The sequence below is a fragment of the Ursus arctos genome, unplaced genomic scaffold, assembly GCF_023065955.2.
Source record: "Ursus arctos isolate Adak ecotype North America unplaced genomic scaffold, UrsArc2.0 scaffold_32, whole genome shotgun sequence".
Lineage (NCBI taxonomy): Eukaryota > Metazoa > Chordata > Mammalia > Carnivora > Ursidae > Ursus > Ursus arctos.
Genome location: NW_026623008.1, coordinates 4517875 through 4542615, shown reverse-complemented (window position 1 = coordinate 4542615; position 24741 = coordinate 4517875). Strand labels below are relative to the sequence as shown.

General features: G+C 42.0%; 1 protein-coding gene across 2 annotated transcripts in view; it reads right to left on the bottom strand.

Annotated features, from left to right (window-relative positions):
- CAMTA1 (calmodulin binding transcription activator 1) overlaps positions 1 to 24741 on the bottom strand; it is a 111652-nt gene that overhangs the window by 53666 nt on the left and 33245 nt on the right. The window contains exon 3 of one of the 2 annotated variants that reach the window (XM_026519939.4): positions 23477 to 23595. In XM_026519939.4, coding sequence (XP_026375724.1) covers positions 23477 to 23595 — 119 coding nt within the window. Of the gene's footprint in view, positions 1 to 374; positions 23596 to 24741 lie in introns of those variants that run through there. The other variant, XM_057305108.1, reaches the window with a different exon arrangement.

Sequence of the window (24741 nt, the reverse complement as noted above, 5' to 3'; positions counted from 1 at the left end):
CTCCCACTGCTCTGTGCCTTGCCAGCACTTGATGCTTTTTTCATTTAGTCATCTGGGTACATAATAGCATGGTGCCGAGGTTTTAGTTTACTATTCCCTGATGACTGATGAGGACCTATGTATACTGACCATCTGTGAAGTGCCTTTCAAGTTTCTGGCCCATTTTCTATTGGGTTTGCCTCTCTTTTCTTCGTGATTTTCGGGACTTCTCAAAATGTTCTAATTATAAGCCTCTGTTGGCCAATCCTACTCTATGGCCTGACTTTTCATTCACTTAATGGTGCCTTTTGATAAACAGAAGTTCTTTCAATATAATCCAACATATCAACCTTTTATTTTACATAAAGTTAGTGCTTTTTTTTTTTTTTTTTTGCTTTTATTTTTTTTTTTATTTTATTTTTTTTTTAAATGATTTTTTATTATATTATGTTAGTCACCATACAGTACATCCCCGGTTTCCGATGTAAGGCTTGATGATTCATTAGTTGTGTATAACACCCAGTGCACCATGCAATACGTGCCCTCCTTACTACCCATCACCGGTCTATCCCATTCCCCCACCCCCCTCCCCTCTGAAGTCCTCAGTTTGTTTCTCATAGTCCATAGTCTCTCATGTTTCATTCCCCCTTCTGATTACCCCCCCTTTCTTTATCCCTTTCTTCCCCTACCGATCAACCTAGTTCTTATGTTCCATAGATGAGAGAAATCATATGATAGTTGTCTTTCTCTGCTTGACTTATTTCACTTAGCATTATCTCCTCCAGTGCTGTCCATGTTGTAGCAAATGTTGAGAACTCGTTCTTTCTGATAGCTGAGTAATATTCCATTGTATATATGGACCACAACTTCTTAATCCAGTCATCTGTTGAAGGGCATCTCGGCTCCTTCCACGATTTAGCTATTGTGGACATTGCTGCTATGAACATTGGGGTGCATATGGCCCTTCTCTTCACTACGTCTGTATCTTTGGGGTAAATACCCAGTAGTGCAATGGCTGGATCATAGGGTAGCTCAATTTTTAACTTTTTAAGGGACCTCCACACTGTTTTCCAGAGTGGCTGTACCAACTTGCATTCCCACCAACAATGTAGGAGGGATCCCCTTTCTCCACATCCTCTCCAACAATTGTTGTTTCTTGCCTTGTCTATTTTTGCCATTCTAACTGGCGTAAGGTGGTATCTCAGTGTGGTTTTGATTTGAATTTCCTTGATGGCTAATGATTTTGAACATTTTTTCATGTGTCTGTTAGCCATTTGTATGTCTTCATTGGAAAAGTGTCTGTTCATATCTTCTGCCCATTTTTTGATTTGTTTATTTGTTTCTCGTGTATTGAGTTTGAGAAGTTCTTTGTAGATCTTGGATACCAGTCCTTTATCTGTAGTGTCATTTGCAAATATATTCTCCCATTCCGTGGGCTGCCTCTTAGTTTTTCTGACTGTATCCTTGGATGTGCAGAAACTTTTAATCTTGATGAAGTCCCATAAATTCATTTTATCTTTTGTTTCTCTTGCCTTTGGGGATGTGTCATGAAAAAGGTTGCTTTGGCCGATGTCGTAGAGGTTGTTGCCTATGTTCTCCTCTAGAATTTTGATGGATTCCTGTCTCACATCGAGGTCTTTCATCCATTTGGAGTTTATTTTTGTGTATGGTGTGAGATAGTGGTCAAGTTTCATTCTCTTGCATGTAGCTGTCCAATTTTCCCAGCACCATTTATTGAAGAGACTGTCTTTTTCCCACCGGATGTTTTTTCCTGCTTTATCAAATATTAGTTGCCCAAAGAGCCGAGGGTCCATTTCTGGGCTCTCTATTCTGTTCCATTGGTCTATGTGTCTGTTTTTGTGCCAGTACCATGCTGTCTTTGTGATCACAGCTTTGTAGTACAGCTCGAAATCTGGCATTGTGATGCCCCCAGCTTTGTTTTTCCTTTTCAACAGTTCCTTGGAGATTCGGGGCCTTTTCTGTTTCCATACAAATTTAAGGACTGTTTGTTCCAGTTCTTTGAAAAATGTCCTTGGTATTTTGATCGGGATAGCATTGAAAGTGTAGATTGCTCTGGGTAGCATGGACATTTTAACTATGTTAATTCTTCCGATCCATGAGCATGGAATATCTTTCCATCTTTTTATGTCTTCCTCAATGTCTTTTAAGAGTAATTTATAGTTTCTAGAATATAGGTCCTTTACGTCTCTGGTTAAGTTAATTCCAAGGTAACGTATGGTTTTTGGTGCTATTGTAAATGGGATGGATTCCCTGATTTCTCTTTCTTCGTTCTCGTTATTCGTGTACAGAAATGCAACTGATTTCTGAGCATTGATTTTGTATCCCGCCACGTTACTGAATTGCTCTATAACTTCTAATAGTTTGGGAGTGGCTTCTTTTGGGTTAAAGTTAGTGCTTTTTGTGTTTTATTTAGTATTTATTTAAACTTTAAATATGGGCAAATGAAGTAAAGTTTTATAATGTATTATGTTACGTGTTGTAACTGTTAACTCACAGAATCCTCCAAACCATCTGAAAAAGTAAGTAGGATCAGGAAGCCTGGGTGGCGCACTCTTGATTTCACCTCAGGTCATGATCTCAGGATCATGAGATCGAGCCCCACATTGGGCTCCAGGCTGGTGTAGAGCCTGCTTAAGATTCTTTCTCCCCCTCTCCCTCTACCCCTCCCTGTTTGTGCACACGCATTCTCCCTCTCTCTAAAAAAGAAAAATAAATTAACTAAAAATAAAGTAAGTAAAATAAAATAATAAATTTTTTAAAAAGTAAGTAGGATTATCCTGGAGGCACACAGTGCTAGAGGTGCACTGAGCAGAAGAGGAGACTGCCAGATCCAGCAGGCTCTTATAACCTCAGCACTGTGTAATAAACAACCCCTACTAAGAATGCTCTTCAAACCACACCTAATCCCGACATAAACAGAGCATACACCCACATCACATTCACTCACACAGAGAACACACACGCGTACATCACATGTGTAACATTTGCCCACGTACAGGGTAGATACATATAAATAACAACCACATACACAGAACATATACACATAAACCTAGGACATTTACCCACATTAATAGAACAGGCATGCACATATAACATTTACCTACATACACAGAACATGCACATATACATATAACATCTACCCACAGAGAACACACCCATATATATAACATTACCCACATGCACAAAACATACATACACATATATAACAAACATGTAACATTTACTCACATACACATAACATTTCCAGCCCACATTTCAAAGATTAAAGAAGTCAAAAACCAATGAAGTCAGCCTGACTGAAGACTAAATTGTGTTTCCAATGCAATTTCATGAAAGGAAAAAAAGATAGAGGGCTAAACCATTAACACTAGCATCAATTCACAGAGAACCACAAGCAGAGAATTTAGTGGTACAGATGAATAATTCAAAAAAATCAAACAGTAAGAAAACTGAAAATTAATGAGTGGGTTTGAAGGAAAACAACTATTTTGGTAAAAGAAAGCAAAGTGAGATTAATCTTCATTACATATTTGTGAAGTATTTTTAAAGCCATTCTAAGTTTGTTGTCATTGTGAGCTTATGTCAGTGTCAGAGAGGAGGAGTACGTGAAGGAAATTTGGAAGTGTACAACAAGGATGGCTGTAATTATTCTCAATAAGACTGCTCTCAATGGAACAATTATGAGAGACCCTCAGTAGCCAACACCTACTCTGAGAACTCCCTACGTAAGGTTTGAGCTAACCTCTTGAGCTTTTTTTTCCCAGATCCTTCCCTGACTAAGCCAACAACATCAGTTTTCTAACAACTGAAGTTTCTCAGAAACTAATCATCTTGTAAAATATCTTGTCTTTCCAAACTGGATGGCCACTTCATCAGGAATGCTCACTGTCGCAGTGTTTGGGATTAGACAGGAAATGGAACGAACAATGAAGAGCCCTATGGTATGGACAAAGAACAGTAGCTAACGGATGGAGATGGACTGCGGGAAGAAAAGAAGACAGAAAATTTGTTACTAACAGGTGCTTCATCGAATTAGGTTAAAATATTCAGAAAGGAAAAGGATAAAGAAGGTAACAGGGAAAACAGAAATAGATAACCTCTGCCCAGACACCAAACTCTGAGTGCTATCCACCACTTGAGTCTTAGTCCAAATTCGGAAGTGTCAGCTGGTTCCAATGATCTGTGCTCTAATAATGTAACTGTACATTTCATAAAGCCCACTTGACTATTACAAATGTTCCCCTCCAGATTTCCTTTTGCTTACTTTTAACCACAGTCTGTTTAATTATAATGAAGGCTTCTTCTGAAAGCAGTCAACGGTAGAGTTGAGGTGGTGATTCTCAACCCTGGCTGCACTTAGAATCTCCCAGGGAGCTTTTAAAAATCCTGAGCCTGGGGCTCACCCCAGAGACCTCAATTTAATTGGTCGGGGGTGGGACCTAGGCCTGATATATTTAAAAGCTGTCCAGACGATTTTAACATTCAGCTAAGGGTGAGAACCACCAACATGAAGAGCGCTGGGAGCTCTAAGAGCAGGGACTGGTTTCTCTAAGCTCCTCCAGGAGGACATTTTTACCATTCTGTACAACAGAATCAGAGAAGACCCACACATACTACTCACCATGACACTCAAAGAATACTCCCACTTGTTTCTAAATACCTTAAAGGGTTAGCACCAACCCCATGTGAAAGCCACTGATCCAGACAATGAACAGATCTGGTCTGCACTAACTTGGTCTCCACCCCTCTGGGCATCAGCTTCCTGAGCCACCGTTCTGGTCTGTCATGCTCTAACCTTGCTTCTGACACCCCAAGAGCCCAGGCCTCACTGTGACAGCCGCCTCTGGAGGAAGCCAGAAGCCCAAGCAGGCAGAGTATAGCCCTGCTCCCCAGCTTCAGCCAGGGCATCTCTACTTTCATCTGTTTTACAGATTTAGGTTCTCCATAAGTTTATATTTGAAAAAAGACGGTTCAGCTGCTTAAAGAAATTTTTCAGCTGCTTAAAGAAATTTTTTTAAGTCTGAAAACTGGCAGACCTTCCAGTTCAAAAGTACTTGTATTCAACTGAGAAACATAGGGCTCCAAACTGCAAGCTCCTATCTTACTCCTCCTGCATCTAAGCCCAACACAACCCCAACACTCAGCACAGAGTAGGGATTTTGTAAATGACTGGCCAGTGGGCAGGAGGAGTAAGAAGGAGCCTGAGAAAGTGACTTTCTCTCCTCCGTTTCCATCTACCACTTGGACAACTCCTCACGGCCATCTCTGACACTGCGGATTTGCTAAGAGGTAGACTCAGCTCCTGTATGTCATGTGTGGCTTGGCACATGCTGACCACAGGGCATTCTGTCTGTGAGGAGGGCCTCTGGAGAGGCATGTGGAAATTTTGTTTCTTCTTTTAAGGATACAAGTGTAGATGCCTGGGGTGGAGGGTGAGGTGGGAGGGAGCTGACCAGCTCTAAAACGCTGGCTCCCACCATCCTGGCCTCCACTGTAAACGCCCTCCCCTTGAGTGTGGGAAGGAGGACCCACCTGTGGACCTGAGAGTTGCTTCTAACCAACAGAACACAACCACATGATGGGGTCGGTGACTACACATGTGATTACATCGCTTATGACTGCAGCATTAGGACTCTCTCTCCCTTCCTGGCTTTAAGCCAAGCAGCCACAGTTAGGAAGGCACAAGTAACCAGCAAAAAACTGAGGCCCACAGTCCAACAGCTCACCAGAAACTGAATGCCGCCAACCCCATTAGCTGGGAAGAGGATCCTTCCATAATCAAGCCCTGGGATGAGAATCCTGGCCGACACCCTGAATGCAGCCTCAGGAGAAATTAGAGCAGAGGGCCCAGCTAGGCCTTGCCTGGACACTGGACCCACAAAAACTGTAAGACAGGAAACGTATGGTGTTTAAAGGCACTCAGCATATGGTAATATGGTCATGCAGCAATAGATTACAGTGTGCAACAAAGGACACAAACAGCACATTCCATGGTCCTGTGGGTGGGAAGAGCAAGGCACAACTGAAGCTGGAAGAACATGGCTGAAGCTCAACCAATGTGGGGATGAGGGCCTGAGGTGAGACAGGAGAAGGAGGGCGGCCAGGCTGAGCAGAGAGCGTCGACCATCTGTTTAAATTTATACCCACAAAACAGTGGAAAGCACTTGAGGAATGTAAAGCTGGGGAAAAACATGATTTGATTCACATTTCACTACTTTAAGAAGGTAACTCTGACTGCTGTGGGGGAATGAACTAGAGCAGGTCCAAAGCAGAGGCAAGGGAGTGACATGGGAGGCTCCTGTGGGTGTCCAGGGGAGCAGCGGTGATCGTGGCCCTGGGACAGAAGGGTCACAGTGAAGACAGAACCGGGTTCATGAACTTGGATGAGACAAGAACTATATCCTTATTTCACTAAACTCCAACAGAAATGCAGTATTTTGTTTAACTGTGAGTATAGGCAACAAACCTCAGCAACACGGGCAGTACCTGTGACTTGTAAAATCTCAGATGTCTTTCATCCCAATTACTGATGCCGTGACAGGAAGTATCATCTGTGTTTTTCATTTCTTCAAATTTATGGTAGTTACAGACCCACCACTAGATCTTGTTATTTAAGAACATTTAAGGAGTATATATGTTGTCATATCACAAATCAGATCCGTGTTTTAGTAAGATTTTGGTAACTATTTCAATACAATTGGTTTCCTTTGTAATCCCATAAATGGTTTTTTAAGACATAATTCCAAGAAGGTATCCACAGGCTTCTTCACTCCACTGCAAAAAAAGCCCAAGAAAGCCCTGGGCAGGGGACACGGAGAGATGTGGTACAGTCTGGTGTTGCATTTGATCTTGGGGGTGGGAGAAAGGGACAGTAAGGATTACTGCAGGAGCACCAGTTAGGGAAAGATCCAGAGTTCAATTGTGGACGAGCTGCCTGAGGTGCCCATTAGCATCTGAGGAAGTGTCTAAGGAAAAGTCGGGGCCTGTAACTGGGGATATACAGATGTATCGTGAGCTCTGTGGGTAGATGAGAATACCTCAAGACACTGTGTGGTGTGAACAGAGACCCCGAGGGCAGAGCCTGGGGGAACCTGACCCTTGAAAGGCTGGATGAGAAGAAAGATGGGCATGGGGTACCGAGAGGCAGCGGCCCAAGAGGAAGGAGTGCCCAGAAGACACACGATCACAAAGTGTCCGGGGAAGCAAGGGCTGTGAAGAGGCTGCAGAGTATTTGCTGGGTTTGGCAACTTGTATGATGCTGGAAAAGACGGACAGTTTCACTGGAGCAGGGGAAGAGGAATTGCAAGAGGAACTGGAAGTGAGAACACACAGGAAATTTCTAATGTTGAGGAATTAAAAATGGGGCTATTGATGGAAAGGGAAGCTGGATTTTGTGGACATTAAACTGGACAAGCTGACAGAAATGCAGGGACCGGAATGCAGGAGAATGCAGGATGACTGCCAGACTGAAGTCCTTGAGAAGGGGGAGGGCTGGCGTCCAGAGCTCCTGTGACCAGACTGGCCTTTGACAGAGGTTAGGAAGACTCGGTTTGGTGGTGGGAAAATCTGGAGTAAAGAGGCTCAGCAGCGGAGAGCCAGAGGTGATGGTGATGGTAAAGGGGGTGGTCTGGCGGAAAACATGCAGAAAGTATGAAGTGGTCATGGAGTCAGAACAGGCTTAGTGGGTGGAGAATCCTAGAGAACCGTGGGTGATGCTAAGTGCTCACTTGGTGACCAAGAACTGACAAAGACAGAAGTCTGACTCTTTATTCCGTTTTTCTCCAGCAACACTAAGCTGCTTGGGTGCAGGCACACAGAGGCCAGGAGATGGGTAGGGTTCACTGGGAACAGGGATTTATCCAGTTGGGTGTGACAGGAGGAGAGAAGGGCAGGAAAGTTGAGGACATTTGTAAGAGAGTGATTACATACTGTGGACTCTGGAATTTAACCTGGATGAGAAAAAAAGGGAAAAGAGGGCAGCCGTGGATGAGGTTCAGGGAGGGCCTCTCCAAGGAAGGGTGTTAGTAGCACTTAGGTCATCCCCTAGGGAAGTGAGGACGGGGAGCTCTGCCAACAGGAAACGCTGGCCCACTCCAAGAGGTGGCCGAATGATGAGGTTTAAGAGAGGGCCCACCAGCTGGTTAGAGCACCCAAGAGCCCCAGAAGAGTGGCCCATACAAACTCAGCGCCTTGCCTCCTGGAGATGACAGCTTTGGATGTACCTATTAGTTGAGATGGGTCCTCTAGAATGCAAGCTCCACAGGGCAGGGAACTGTTTGGTTCATGCCTATTTTGCCCAGAGCCTACTGTTCAAGAAGTACTCTGAGTATGAATGTTATTAAAACACAAAAAAGCGGGGGGGGGGGGGGGACGGAGGCAGGAAAGGACTGAGCTCTGTGCTGCAGGTAGGACGTACTGGGGCACTGGGCCCGACCACTGGGGCCCAACCACTGCGGGTCCATGAGGAATAAAAGGCAGATGTTCTACATGGACTTCAGAGGTCTGGCCAACAGGGTGGTGGGGTGGGGACCCTGCCGTAGCTGCTGACAAACATCCTGTCCACTGACCCAGGGGCATGCAGACAAGTCATCAGCACGTTCTGCTTGATTGTAAATTACCGTATTAATTCCTTTTTCAGGTGTCTCCAACTCTATAAACCTCTCTTGGTCTCACTCCAGGTCCTTGGCTCAGGTAACCCACACCAGCCGACGCCAGACTCAACCCCTTCCTTAGAGGTCTTCCCTGAACCTCTGCACCAAAGAGGGCTCCCACTTCACTCTCTTAGAGCTGTGCTCTGCGCTACCCTTATAAACCGAGCCATAATTCCCCTTCTTTCACAGCAAAACTCTCTTCAAAAATCACTAACACTTGCAGCCCCCACATCCTCACCCATTTGCCCTTCTCCCCACTCCAGTGGGGCCTCTGTGCCCACCACACCACTGAAACCACCCATCAGGGTTACTAAGAGCCTCCAGGTGCTCTAATCAATGGTGACTTCATCCTCATTTTACTTGACTTCTCAGTAACCTCTGACTATACCCTCTAGGGAGATCAGTGGCCCCCCAAAGATAGCCACATCCTAATGCCCAGAACCTGGGAATATGTTGTGTTACACGGCAAAGTTGCAGGGAGATTTAAGAATTAAGGTTGCTAATCAGAGGAGCTTAAAATAGTGAGATTATCCTGAATTACCCGATGGAACCAATGTAATCATAAGAGTCCCTAAAACTGGAAGCAGACAAGAGAGGTCAGAGTTCAAGAGAAGGGTGTGGCAATGGAGGCGGGGTCAGAGACAGGCTGTGCTGCCAGCTCGGAATACGGAGGAAGGGGCCACAGCCAAGGAATGTGAGCAGCCCTCTAGAAGGGAGCCCAGGCAAGGAAACACTCTTCTCTAGCACCTCCAGCACGGAGCATAGCCTTGCCCACACCTTGATTTTAGCCCACTGAGACCAGGGTCAGATGTCTAACCTACAGAACTCTTCAGATAATAAATCCGCGCTGTGTTAAGCTGCCAAGTCTGTGGTCATTTGTTACAGCAGCAAAAAGAAAACTGATACACCTTCCTTGAAACACATTCTTCTCCGGGCTTCCATCTCACACTTGCGTGGTTTACCACTACTCCCTGGCTCTGCTGCCTTCTCCTGCTCCACTCAGGGCTTATCTCATCCCTTCTCCTAAGTATCTTTTGCCCCCAGGGTGATCTCATCTAGTCTAATAGCTCTCCAATTTATATCTCCAGACAGGACCTCTCTCAGACTCCCAGACAGCTGCCTACTCCATGCTGCCGCTTCAGTGTCTAACAGACATCGCAAAATCAATACCCCAAAGAACACTCTTGATCCACCCCCACCCTCCCTTCCCTCAGTCTTCTGGGTCTCCGTTATGAGCACCAGCACCAAGGTCGTGCCTGAGGCCACAAACTAGGAATCATTCTTGACTTCTCCTTTCTCCTACTTCTATGTCCGGTCCCACGAGTCCTAACACCTCCACCTCCAAAATATACCCCACTTTTCAGCCTCACTCTTACCACGATCGCCAGTTATTGCAACAGCCCCCTCGCCGGTCTCTCTACTTCCCCTGTTGGCCACAGAGTGGCCAGAGAAAGACTTTGAAAATAAAAAATCCATATAATATGTCACTCACTTCCTGGGAGCTTATCCTCCAATGACTGTAACTCTTAAAATAAAATTCCAAATCTTTATGACTACCAGACACTTCGAGAGCTAGTCATTACCTACCCAGCCTATATCTCAACCTTCTAGATGTCCTCTTTGCTCCAGCCAGAATGTCTTTTTTATTGTTCTTCAAACCAAATGCATTCCTGCTCAGGGCCTTTGTACTCGGCTATTCCCTCCGCCTAAAATGTTCTTCCCCTAGATCCTCAAGCAGCTAGCCCTCTTTCATCATTCAGATTTCAGGTCAAAAGTTACTTCCTAAGGAAGTCAAACCACCTGACCAAACCTCAGACTCATACCTCAGTATTCTGTTCTATTTTCTTCTTAGCACTCTCTGAAATTCTTGTCTCCTTATTTACGTAGGTATTGTCTTTCCTTCTAAACTATCAACTCCATGAGAACAGAAACTTAACTGTCTGGTATCCTTATCATCCTCGACCCGTGCCTGGCACATATTAGGCCCTCAAAAATATTGCTAAGCATAACTGATAGCATGAAATACAATGGAATAGTAATATGCAGTCAATAAACATGATGCTATGGATCACTGTCAAAAAAGCCCTAAGACAGGGGCGCCTGGGTGGCGCATCGGTTGAGCGTCTGCCTTCGGCTCAGGGCGTGATCCCGGCGTTATGGGATCGAGCCCCGCATCGGGCTCCTCCGCTGTGAGCCTGCTTCTTCCTCCCCCACTCCCCCTGCCTGTGTTCCCTCTCTCGCTGGCTGTCTCTATCTCTGTCGAATATATAAATAAAATCTTTAAAAAAAAAAAAAAAAAGCCCTAAGATGTATACAACCTATTAAGAAAAAAACAGATTACAAAACTACATGCACAATAAACCTACTCTGAGTTAATAAATAAAATGTACGGCCACATCAGCACAGAAAAATGTCTGAAGAGACTTCTATCAAAAAGTCAACTATTTCTATCTGACAGTAGACTTTGGGGTGATTTGGCTACCTTCCTACCTGTGCCGTACTGTGTGAATTAACGGCAGGGGGTGGCAGTGGGAGGGCCCTCCCTCTCCCCGGTTTCATTTCCCACATGGCAAGAGCTCCTCCACAAAGGGTAGTCTTGGCTTCCCGCCTCATCCTCCCTCCCGCCCTGGACAGGTGTGACGTACTTATCTGCCTTTTAAGTTTGAGATAAGGACTGAGTGGGTTTGCCTAAAACCTTCCCTCCATGGATTTGGGAACGATTTGAGTGCACACGTGGGGAGTACATATTCTCCTCTTCTCCACATCACAACTTTTCAGGGGTAGCTCCCATGGATCGGTTTGTCACTAACAGTGACTATTACTCCCCAGGCTATAGAATTCAGAGACAAAGTTATTAGCAGCACACGTGAGTAGCAAACCTAAACTGTGTCCATTAGTCACTAAACAGTCACTAAGTGCCAGGCACTATTTCAAACTCTTCGGATCCATCAGTAAACAGAACAGATGAAGATGCCTGTCCACCTAGACTTCACAGCCCAGCAGGAGCACCCAGACCATATACAATAAAAAGAAGTGACTTATACAGTAAATTAGATGATGTTGCATTAGATGATGTTACATGCTAATTCTAAAACACATCTTGCCATCCTCATTTATGAAATAAAAAATACATAATCACCCCACAGCAGGCTCTCTGAACTGCTACAGGAATGGACTGTTAAAAATTACTGGAAAATGCATACATATAAAAATTCTGATTAATAACGATTAAAGCATCTAATAAAACTGATTCTTAAATAGAACAATTAGAGTTAGGAAGCTGAAATGTTGTTCAACAGTACAAAAATAAAATCAAATCCTAGCATGCACATTAACAGCTGTCTTCTGATGCCAGGAAAGGGGTGTCTGTTACTACATGGTTTAAAGACAGGAAAAATGGGAAATGACTCTACTCTGACCTCAATTTTATAGATCCTGCTTAATTTCAAGCTATTTTAATGTATCCTTTCTCAGAAATGGGAAGCAAATAGCATTGTCCCTTTCTCTCAAATCTTTCTTAACTTTTAAAAAGGTAAACATATTTAAGTGTTTTCTCCCCTTCTCTTTCTGAAAAAGAAGCTTTTGTAGCCCTTTCTATAAATAAGATCCCCGCTTCCAACAGGATAGCCTTCTTGGCTAGCTTCTCTGAACAGGCCCTGTCTCCTACCCAGAACATGAAGAGGGTGTGGCCTTTCCCACTTGTCCTTGACCTTCTGTGCTGGGACTTTCCCCCTTCCCTAAAGTGCTACCCACCCTTTCTTTAAAAGGGAACTACTTCAGGCTTGAGTTACACATGGAATGATCATCCCTCAGGGAAATTTTCAAAAGGCTTTTGGTCACGGAAGACCCACCAGTACCAGGCACTGTTTTAAGCTCTTCAGATCCATCAGTAAACAGAGCAGATGTTTGCTCTGCCGATGTTAGGCCTTTTAAAAAATCAGAACTAATAAGCAATCATAGAAAAGTCTATCACTTTCCTGTATACCAGTAATAAACAAGTGGAATTTGAATTTTTAAAACACAATATTAACACCCCCAAAAATGAAATAACTAGGCATAAATCTAACAAAGTACACAATCTACATGAGAAAAACTACAAAACTCTGATGAATGAAATCAAAGAATGATGTAAATAAATGGAGAGATAGTCCACGTTCACAGATAGGGAGACTTAATATTGTCAAGATGTCAGTTCTTCTCAACTTAAATCTATAGATTCAATGTAATCCCAACCTAAATCCCAGCAAGTTATTTTGTGGATAGCAACAAAATGATTCTAAAATTTACACTGAGAGGCAAAAGACCCAGAATAGCCAAGTCAATACTGAATGACAAGAACAGAGTCAGAGGAATGGCACTACCCAACTTCAAGACTTACTATAAAACTACAGTAATCAAGACAGTGTGGTATAGTGGAAAGAGACAAATAAATCAATGGAAAAGAACAGAAAGCCCAGAAACAGACCCACATCAACATTCAACTCATCTTTGACAAAGGAGCAAAGGCAAAACAATGGAGCAAAGACAGTTTTTTCAACAAATGGTATTGGAACAACTGGACGTCCAGAGGCAAAAAAAAGAAAAGAATCTAAATCTACATCCTTCACAAAAATCAAGTAGAAATGGATCCAGACCTAAATATAAAATGTGAAACTATAGGGGCGCCTGGGTGGCACAGCGGTTAAGCGTCTGTCTTCGGCTTAGGGCGTGATCCCGGCGTTACGGGATCGAGCCCCACATCAGGCTCCTCTGCTATGAGCCTGCTTCTTCCTCTCCCACTCCCCCTGCTTGTGTTCCCTCTCTCGCTGGCTGTCTCTCTCTGTCGAATACATAAATAAAATCTTAAAAAAAAAAAAATGTGAAACTATAAAACCCCTGGAAGATAACACAGGAGAAAACCTAGCTGGCCCTGGGTGTAGCGTTACTACACCAAAGGCAGGATCCATGAAAGAAATAACTGATAAGCTGGACTTAATAAAAATTAAAAATCTCTGCCTTGTGAAAGACAAAGTCAAGAGAATGACTGGGAGAAAATACCTGCAAAAATACATCTCATAAAGGATTGTTGTCCAAAGCACACAGAGAACTCTTGACATTCAGCAATAAGAAGGCAAACAGATGAAATGGGCCAAAGACTTTAACAGACCAAAGAAGAGGTACAGATGGCAAATGAGCATGTGAAAAGAGGCTCCATACATCTATCCTCAGGGAAATTAAAACAACAATGAGATAACCACTACACACCTATTAGAAGGGCCAACATCCAGAACACCAACGCCACCAGATGCTGGGAGGACGTGGAGCGACAGGGACTCTCACTGTTGCTGGAGGGAATACCAACAGTACATCCACTTTGGAAGACAGTTTGACAGTTTCTTATTAAACTAATCGTACTCTTACCATAGAATCCAGCAATCTCACTCCTGATTATTTACTTAAAGGAGCTGAAAACCTATGTCCACACAAAATCCTGCACACAGATGTTTATACCAGCTTTATTCATAATTGCCAAAACCTGGAAGCAACCAAAATGTCCTTCCGTAGATGAAGAGACAAACCATGGTCCATCCAGACAATGGAGTATTACTCATCACTACAAAGAAATGAGCTACCAAGCCATGAAAAGACATCTTAACACCAAGAGTGAACCATAATGTAAACTAGGGACTCTGTGTGATGATGATGCGTCAACGTAGGTTCATCAGTTGTAACAAAGGTACCAGTCTGGTGGGGGCATTGGTAGTCAGGGAGGCTATGCATGTTTGGGGGTAGGGGTTGTATGGAAACTCTCTGTACCTTCTTCTCAATTTGCTATGAACCTGAAACTGCTCTAAACAAACAAACAAAAAAAAATTAAACCTTAATTTTAAAAAAAAGTAAACAGAAAAAGTAGAATGGAGAGCCTGGATTCAAGTGCTCCTGCTGCAGCATCTCTGGAGGCCAACCCTCTCCGTCACATGCTCCCTCTGATAGGCATAAGAGGCCCTACTGTCTAGCCCAGGTCAAGCTACTTTTCAGCTTCCTATTCTCTTGGACATGGAACCTTCTCTTTTCTCCCATAAACTCCTTTGGAATCACAGAAAAGTGAACTCAAGGCAAAATGAAGCTTGCCTCAGAATTCCACCACAGCTGCCCCACACTGTGCGCGCACACGTGTGCGCGCGCACACACACCCACCTCTGCTCAGTCCTGTCCAATTCCTCAGCTCCTCCTACTTTCCTCCTTTCTCCCCAAATGTAAACAACAGGTTCTGTAAGTTTTACATTTATTTCAACTCTACACCCTTCACCAGACCAGAGAACACACAAGCAGGGAAGCATACAAGAAAGCCTCATGAAATCCACACATCCTGCCCATAATACTCTCCCTTACAGAGAAAACACTCTCCCAAACACAAATTTATCTTCATCACACCCACCCCAGCCCATCTGTGGTTTCTCAGCCATCAAGAAAGGACTCCTTTGTATGTTTTTTTCTTTTTCATTTTTTCCAGTTTTCTAAAAGCATTAAAATTGGAAAACTTAAATTGTATTTTAGGAACTTCTCTCAAAATCTTCAACAGAACTTCATAATCACCAAGATAACAGAATTTATCATTAGAAACATTTGGAAGGTAGTATTAAAAAGACCAGAAGTGGGAAGATAGGTATGTAGGTAAGTAGGCAGGCTATGACATTCAGCTTTAGGGTTCTGCTGTCTTCAGTTATTTGGGCCAAACAGAGATGGAAAAGAAAGGGGGAGTGGAGATGATTCTTCATGCTACCTCTTCAAAACAAGGTCACAAAAATTAGAATATGCCTCCACATACCCCTACTGCCACCCATACTTTAAAAGGGCTTCCTATTCAACGAGACATTTAACCAATACTTGAGATAAATACCAAAAAACTAACTGCATTCTCTTACTTCTAGGTATATCAGAATAAGACTCTAGAAAGCTCCACTGTACCCCACGTAGCCAAAGTACACCAAAATATACCTGAATGGTATAAGGGTAGCAGAGCTAAGACTAAAGTCAAGTGAAGTTAGTTAGAATACACTTCCAGGGGCCTAAGAGTCTTCATCTAGGTAAGTTTCAATAGGAACTTATTAAAAATACACATTTTGGGGCCCCACACAGGACCTACTAGGGCAGAAACTCTGGGGGTGGAGCTCAGCAATCCGTGTTTTAACAAGCCTTCCAAGTGATTCTGATGCCTGCTCAGCTTGAAAACCAGTAAGCTAAAAGGAATGCCCACCAGGGGCGCCTGGGTGGCTAAGTCGGTTAGGCATCTGCCTTCGGCTCAGGTCAGGATCCCAGGGTCCTGGGATTGAGTCCCGCATCAGGCTCCCTGCTCAGTGGGGAGCCTGCTTCTCTCTCTCCTGCTCCCCCTGCTTGTGCTCTCTCTCTCAAATAAATCAATAAGTAAATAAGAATGCCCAGAGCTCAGCTTCTCCTTAGTCACAGCCACAGGGTCTCCCACCATTACTAGAAAGAGCAGGATAGTTTATCCCCACATAACCCACTGATGGGAGTTCGCACAGTATAGAGTTTCAGTTTTCAACTGAAAACTCTCCTCAAACCCTCTTCTTCCCTCAGAAAATGAGGCCCCAACTCGATACTCACTTGTACTTGTTTGAAAACAATCTCAGGACACAGCACTCTGTGTTAAGACCTAGACAAAAACACATCTATTCTAATTTCAGTTCCAATGCCACAAATGTATAGAAACTTGGAGGAGACACCGAATAAGAACCTTGAGCCCCCTAAAAAAAGGCTGGCCACCCCTTGAGGGTGCTGACTCCACCAAGTCCAGAGACATGGAAAACCCGAGCTGTTGGGGTGATGAAAATGTTCCAGAATTAATGGTGGTGATGGCTGCACAACTGTATGTAGAATATACTAAAAAACACTGAATCACAGACTTTAAAAATAAAAATAAGGGACGATTAACAGCAAAAAATAAACACACACCCCAGGTGGACCCAAGCCTGCCCTGAATGTCCTACACTCCCTAACAACTCTGAAAGCAACAGTGATTTAGCCTCCAAAACTGGAGAACGGGGCTTACAACAGATCTCTAAAGGTCACTCAGCACAATCACAGCAGACTCGGCCGAGGCCAGGCAGGTGGCTTACCTAGCACTCAGCAGACTGGTGGCAGAGCCAAGACTAGGTAGAACCAGTTCCTGACTGCCAACCATGTATCCCTTCCAAGATCTCAGTGGTCCTTGAGTTCACTATGAAACTCTTCACTTCACATCTTAATTTATAACCTGAAAAAATAAAACCTATAACCAATTTTTCTAACACAGACATCCACTACTCAAGTCTGTGATCTATGATTATAATCGCCTGGGTACCTGTTTAAGTTGTTCTCGGACCAATGAGAAAATCCAGAAGTGAACTTCAGACTAAAACATGTATTTGTACCAAGGCCTAACCACAGACTTCTAGAAATGATTCTATACAGTTCAGTGCGGAGAGGGGTGGGATCACTGCAGGGCACATGATAGTGTCATGTGCCAATTTCAAAAGACCCTGCCTGATAACAGTCATAATTACATTCGTATCACAAGAGACAATTTGGTTTTAGCAAAACATCATCCATCGCATTTAACTAATGTTAATATAAATTTTATTAGTTTTCTAGTCTTTTTTATGTAACATATATACATTTGAGTTTTATATCTGCATAAGAACTCCAAAAGCTCAGAAATTTATACTGAGTTTTTTGTATTTTTACACATTTCATTCATTCAACAAGTATTTGTTGAACACTGACTATGGGCCAAGCATTCTTCTAAGTGCTACATTCTGAAGTAATATCATATAATGAAAACCACTAGGGTCAAAACTAGTGAGGCAGGTCCACAGTTCCTTTAAAAAATTTTTCCTTTAGTATCTCATTCAAGCGTTATGAACATTACTCTACTCTCTGCAGGTAAGATCTGCTTCTCCTGACGTTCCTCAGAGCTAAACCCGCTTGTCTCGACCTCTCCTCACCTGCCTTCCCCCACAGATACAGAAAGACATCCGCCCCAGCATTTCAATACATCCAATCCGCCTCTGCTACCGCCAACGCTAAGCTGATACAGGTCGTCTGATAACCAGATGCGCGCTCATTTGGACCTCATACTACTGACCTCATACTACTAAGTGAAACAGAGGAACTACAGTTAACCCACCTGCTACAAAATTATCAGATTTAATTTCAAATTTGGTACCACATACTGTACTCGAAAATCAAATGGGGTCCCTCTTAAAGCTTGGCTTTCTGTGAACTGTTCGTATTTGCACTTTTCCTACTTGTGATTGAACCAGGAGAGCCCTGCCTGCACTCCAAGAATAACCTGGGACCATTCAAACCATACCACCGCCCAAAGCTACACAAAACAAAGGCCAACGTCAGGGTTAACTAACCCTCCCAGTCACCAAGGCCAAATACCTCACTCAACTTCATAGCTTGCTTGGTGGAAGTCTGAAGAGTGCTAAATGATCCCCCCAAAACATGGGTCTGTCTTTCAAAAAGATTATGTATATATATACACACACACAAACACACACTAGAAAAACCAATCACTGAAAAAAATTACAGCCCTTAAAACTATGGCTCTATCAGGTATACCAAGAGAAAAATTACAAACACAAAAAACCCTCAAAAATATATGCCTACACAAAAAAATGACTAAAGAAATTTTGAAAAGGTAGTTTCTTAATTAAAACAACTGAAATGAAATATAATTTAAGAAACCTCATAGTCTTAAAGTCCCTTTTTCTTACTTGAATATAAAAAATTGAAGGAAAAAGAAAAGTATTCAGGATTTAAAAAGGCAATTCTCTCCCTATAAAAAGCATTACACTTACGGTTTTTTTCTGCAGGTTCTTTGGCATGACTTAGACTGTACCAGTGGAGAGCTATATGCTCTCTACGAAGACATTTTTACCATTAAAAAAGATGCATTTAATATGAAAATCTCTGAAGCTATCACCAACTGAAAAACCTTTGATGCAACTTTCCTTAAGATCAGTACAAACTAGAATTCTATTTTGTTTACTTCCTCTAAAGAAACTTTGTATTAGAGGAAAAAAAAAAGAGCATTAATAGTTCAAAAATAGTAGCACACAAAAGTGATTTGAACGTTTAAGCAGAACATTTTCATTATAAAAGGTTTGTTGGTGTGGCATTAGTTTGGCTTTGGAAGAATGCCATCTGAAATCCAGATCCAGCGACTGGGGGAATGCAATAGTTGTATTTTAAGTCAAACAGCTAATTAATGACTAAACAAAAGAATTTCAGTCTGGACAACATACATGGAGTACTAATATGTGTAATTATGCACTTTCTGTGCAATCAGAGAGTTGCATTAGCATAATTTTTTCTGGCTCTGGGCCTTAAAAATATTAACTTAAAATGCAGAAACCTTATAACAGTTCACCTAATGAAGTGGTGAATGCCAAACTGATTATGGAATAAGAGCTGGTTCTTCCACAATTTTGCTCTGTTTAACACATTCTTTCTCTCCAGCCCTGGACAGAAAATCAAGCCTAACCCTCAAATTACGCACAGGTTCAAAATTTCTACGTTTAATATTTTTTTCATTATCCAGTGCCTACATATTAATATTCATTAAGAATCAAAACTACTCGCCTAAGAAATGAGTGCTACCTTTTTGTTGTTGTTAAGTAGGCTCCACACCCAGCATGGGGCTCAACGCGGGGGCTTGAACTCACACCCTGAGATCAAGACCTAAGCCGAGCTCAAGAGTCAGATGCTTAACCAACTGAGCCACCCCAGTGCCCTGAAATGAGTGCTTTTAAAAAAAACTTCATGCAAAAATATATTAAGTTTATGTATAATACTTGAAGATGTAAACAAATAAAGATGCCAAACAACTCTATAAAACAAAAGGATTAGAAGTCAGTAAACAGTTGTGAGATCTTGAGAAAGTCTACTTGAAATTATTCTTTGGGACAGAACTGGAGAGAATGGGCTCTGAAATCAGGCTGCAAGGTTAGACTCCCAAGTCCACCACTCTTGGGCACGTCACTTAACATCTCTGTGGCTCAGATCTCGTTGATACCATAAGAATAATCACATAATCCGCCTCATAGGATGAATTCCAGGAGTAAATGTGATTATTCGCATCAAGGACCCACCAGTGCCTCACACACAGTAGATGCTCAGTCAATGTGGGCTGCCATAATCTGCCACCATCATCATCACCCCTCCTTTATCACCCGCAAGAACATGGGCGAAGGCTGTGTGTGGCTGAGAAAGCATAATCCAAACTGATTTGTTTCTAGACACAACATTTATTTTGCAATTGCAAATAACATTCAGGAAGGGCAAGAGATTTTACCTACTCCAATGCATTAAAAAAGGTTCCAGGAGCTTAGCCGGGCCCTAAGACCTCCTTATCTTCTAGTAGTCTTCCTTTTTAGTGACTTTCAGCTTCACCAAATATTTGCATATGAACCCACAATACTAATCCTATGTTAACTCTTTTTAATCCAAAATTAAATGACAGAATGGATTTGCCAAGTACACTAATGTGGTTAGGAGTTATGGGTCTTTGATTAAAAGCCAAGGCAACATTACAACAGAATGAACGTTCCTAAGAATTAGTAAGCAACATACAAGAAATTAAGCTCAAAGAGCGACAGGCCCTAATAAGTATGCCATCTTGACCAAATGAGTTAACCACTTTTTACCACTACACCCTCATCAGTAAAAGGAAATATGGCATATCTTGTAACATTATTATAAGGCTCAGTGTTATAATTATAAACAGTGCCCAGCCACCAGCAAAAACAGGGCCTCGATAAATGGCAACATCTGAATGGGCACAATCTCACTCTCCCTCTCTCAACAAAGACACAGTACAAAACCTAGATTTTCTCAAATCATCACAAATATTACAACACAGGTCTCAAAAAAGGAATTTCTCAAAAGTGTGGAGGAGTCACATTATACTCAGAAGTTGAATTGTACCCACCCAACAGAGAGCAAGCATGGGAGACAGAGACACCTCGGACAGGCAACTCCGGCCACCAGGCTGCTCCGCAAACATATGCTGCATAGAGTGACACGGAAAACGGGAATCAGGTGTGCTGTCCACTGCTCTCCCTCCCTCATGCCTCTCCCAGTGACAGCGCCTTGTCCCCGGGAAGGGGAATCTAAACCAGTTTTTGAACAATACTGCTCCTAAATACAAGCCAAATACTTCCTGTGGCCCTCCACCAAAACACAGCAATCTACTGCAAGCCCAGCGGGAAACGGGCCCTTACTAATGGCAGTATGACTAAACTTCACTTCATGAGCAATTCAAGAGACCTCGGACCTCACAGGCAACTCTGACTAAGCATGACTCCACCGTATTTAGGACTGAGAGCCCCAGTGAAAGACAAGCCCACGGAAGGCCGCTTCCCTCAGGTTCAGTGTCAGCGTGCAGGACGGCGGGCTGAAGCAAGCGAGAAAATGCCAACGCCAGCTAGATCAAAGAAGGAAGTGCTTTAACAGGAGTACTGACTGTTTTGTTCCTGTTATCCAAGCCAGTTTTAAAAAAATAAAAAGGTTACCATCACCACGTAACACTCTGCAGAATTAAGGACTCCTAAGTCTTCAGCTGTCACTCCAAGATTCCCCTATTTTTCCTAAAGCCAAAAATAAACAAGAAAGAAAGCCAGTGTCCTCTACATTGAAATGAAATATGGGCCAACTTTTAAATTCAGTTCTCTCGTAAGAGTTTTTGTCAGTGTTGAGCTGACAAATTACTGAGTGAACAACGGGTCACAAGGGAAAAGGGTGTGAGCCTTGGCCCCTGCTGGCTGAGCCACCTGTCCTGCCTCCAAACACCCCTTGGGAACACACTTTGTTCACTGGCGTTTTCAGCAGTAGTGGTAGCTTGCACAAAACAACCCACGTGTCTCAGAGCCCCCAGTTTTATGTTTCACCAGTCAGAGAGGGGGCCGCAGTCTCCTCTCTGGACAGGAACTTTCGCAACACTGTGACCTAAATCAGCAGTCTCCAAGGAGCTCTGTGGGCCAGGGTCCTAGAAGAAAGTACAGAACAGCTCCATATTTTCCTTTTAATCTCATCCTCCATAAAAAATCTTTATTAGGTGCTTTATAATGTACCTGAACTACAAGTAAAGGGGAACATGTCAACACCAGAGATAAATACGTAAAAGGTGAAGTCCTATACAAGGATCTGAACACTCTACCAACTAAGCTTCAGATACTGTGACTCCAGCTTCAGAAGACCCTAAAGACCACGAATTTTAATTAAGCGCTTGCTGGCTTCAAATATAATTTCAAGTCGTAATTAAAAATAAATTGCCAATTTCACATAAAACATAATATTGAAAAAAATATATACCGATTATGTGTTTCGTTTCATTTCTACATAAACTGGAGCTAATATATAATAGTAAGGTAGCAGATCCATGTTTCAGGGACTACTAAGAAACATATTGAGTTTTTAAATAATTCATGACCTAGTTAGGACCTACTGAATGGCTCCCAAATCATACTATTTTGCTGACAGAGTAATGATCTATGATTAAAACTAATTTTCAGCATATTTACTTTGTTTTCATGTTTAAAATAGTTAATCAATAACTGATTAAAACAACAGGCCTCTAAACTAGCTAATGTTTGTTGAGGTAAAAGTATTCTGTCTAAGGGGGAAATATAATATATGCAAATAATCAAAATATACATACCTTAGAAGAAATGTAAAATCAGTTGAGACAAGGTATCAAAGCTATGAGGGTCTACTGAGTATTTAAATCTATCAACTAGGATTAAGCAGACCAACTTTCACCCATATAACCTCTTAAAACTCAAAACAAAGGCACTATAAGTCAAGAAGTTAGAACAAAATAATCTTAAAAAGATAATGGTAAAGTAGTCAGCACTACTGTCTTCCTGTGTCTTCTAACAAAACTGAGGGCCCAACACAGAGCAGGAGGTTGTATTAACTTAACTTGGAAGTGAACGTTGAGCCAGCCACACAAATGGACTTAGCCCAACTTTGGAAAGCCAGTAATCACAGCCATCTGAACTAAAGGAATAAAATTCCCAGATCAATGGACACATACCCAGTTCTCATCGCCACACTAAATGGGTATTACCCTACACGGAAATATTCAGATTTCAAAATTAAAAAGATGACAAAGCAATCCACCCTTAATATTAAGACTCCCAGACTAAGACTTACCAAAAACAAGAAACGTCATCCAAGAAGATACTTTTATTGATTCTACTTTACCAATCTTCTAATTGGATGCCAAATACACAATCTACCATACAGCCTCTGTTCCTAATATAAAAACTCCTATCATTAAGGTAAACTCATCAAATTCTCCATGCAAACTCTTTTCACCACAAAGGACTGACAGCTGTTTTGCTAATAAGAAGCCTGTCCTTCCCAATGCTACAGAAACTTCACACTGTCAAGACACTGCATGTTCTGTGGAACACTGGGGCTGTCTCTTTATTAATTCATGACAACATAAGAACTAGTGTTTAGCTGAGATGCAGGCAGAGTTAACCACCAAATGCAAGACGCCAAAATGCAAGAGAACACAAGTATGATAACTCATGCTACCTTAGTAAGTCAGCGTGCATATTTTATATTTTTCAACGCAAGCCAAGCCGATTAGAGATAGTTCAAGAAACATGTTGGTTTCTGTTAAACCCAGATTAAATATTCTTCTCATTTACAATCCCCTAGTTCAGTATTTTGATTTTAAAACTAATAGAAAGTAGTATACTATGCCAAATGACCTAACAACTTTGCCCTTAAAATAATTATACCCCTAAAAATAGAAATTTATCTACCTCATTAGTGTTCCAACGGTGCCTCTCTTTGGGTAAACTTGAACATTTCGGCAGACATTCAAGCAGCTTTTTCGGTAAAAAGATTTTTACATGACTACTATTGCTGTTCCCATGATCATCTATAAAGAAGAAAACAATAGATTCAGAGAAAATAATAGAGGAAAATCTCCTTTTAAGTATACTGGCAAGCTAAGAAACGGCAGCTTAGTTTGGTCACTGTGAGACCAAGAGCACCATTCCTCTGGTTAACGATGCTCATTTACACACTGATCAGAGAGGTGGCAGCAGGAATCTGGTCAAGAGGCTCTAAAATAAGATGGAGCTTTTGCTCCACGACAAGTGAGCGAGCAGGAAATATCCCAGCAGCTGCCCCTAAGCAGGACATTACTTTTAAAGGTTCTCCCACCAGGTTTCCATGAAGTACATCCAAATTGCGAAAGGATTTAATCTCACGAAACCCAGAAATCTTCTATTAACCAGTTGAAAAGTTTTAAGTTTTTTAAGGAAGAGGAATTATAATAAAATATGACTATTTTATTTATAAACTAATACTACTTCATCCCCAAGAATACAAATAAGACTTATCCTTTCAAAGGCAAATTATAGATCTTATAAATATAAGGAATTTAAACCTGCAACTAGCAACCTAGGTAAATACAGAGGCTGGTCCTTCTAGCCTAAATCTAAAAACATATCATTTTAATTAACTTGATTTACATATACATATCTATTTAATTAATGTCTTTCATCAAAATGTAACTCTTCTAAATTAGTGAGAGAAAAGTTCATTACTTTCAGACAAGATGGTATGTCTGACTACCTGATAATCAGTCTCCCAGATACTTTCTAGAAGAGAACATTTCCTTTATGTATTATTTCATTCATTCATTTACAGATCATTTCTTGTTTCATTCCGATAACAAAGTCCCTCTGCCTGGCTCAAAATTTCTTGCCAGTTTTGGCACATTTAGGTCAAAGTTTTGAATCACCCAGTCCAATTTTTTTTTAATGTTAAATGGAAGCCCCAATATCCAAAGAGTGCAATACATAATCAGGTACTAGGAGCAACACACTAAAATCCTAAAGACTGAATTTGCTCCAGAAAATCATAGTTAAAATAACTTATTCTGGTATCAAAAGGTACAATAAAAACACTGAACTCCAAATCAAGAATCCAAGATTCTGACCCAGTTCTGCTACTTTCTAATTGTGTGACCTTGGGTAAGTTACTTAATATTCTCAGTTTTCTAAATCAAGGAGAATTA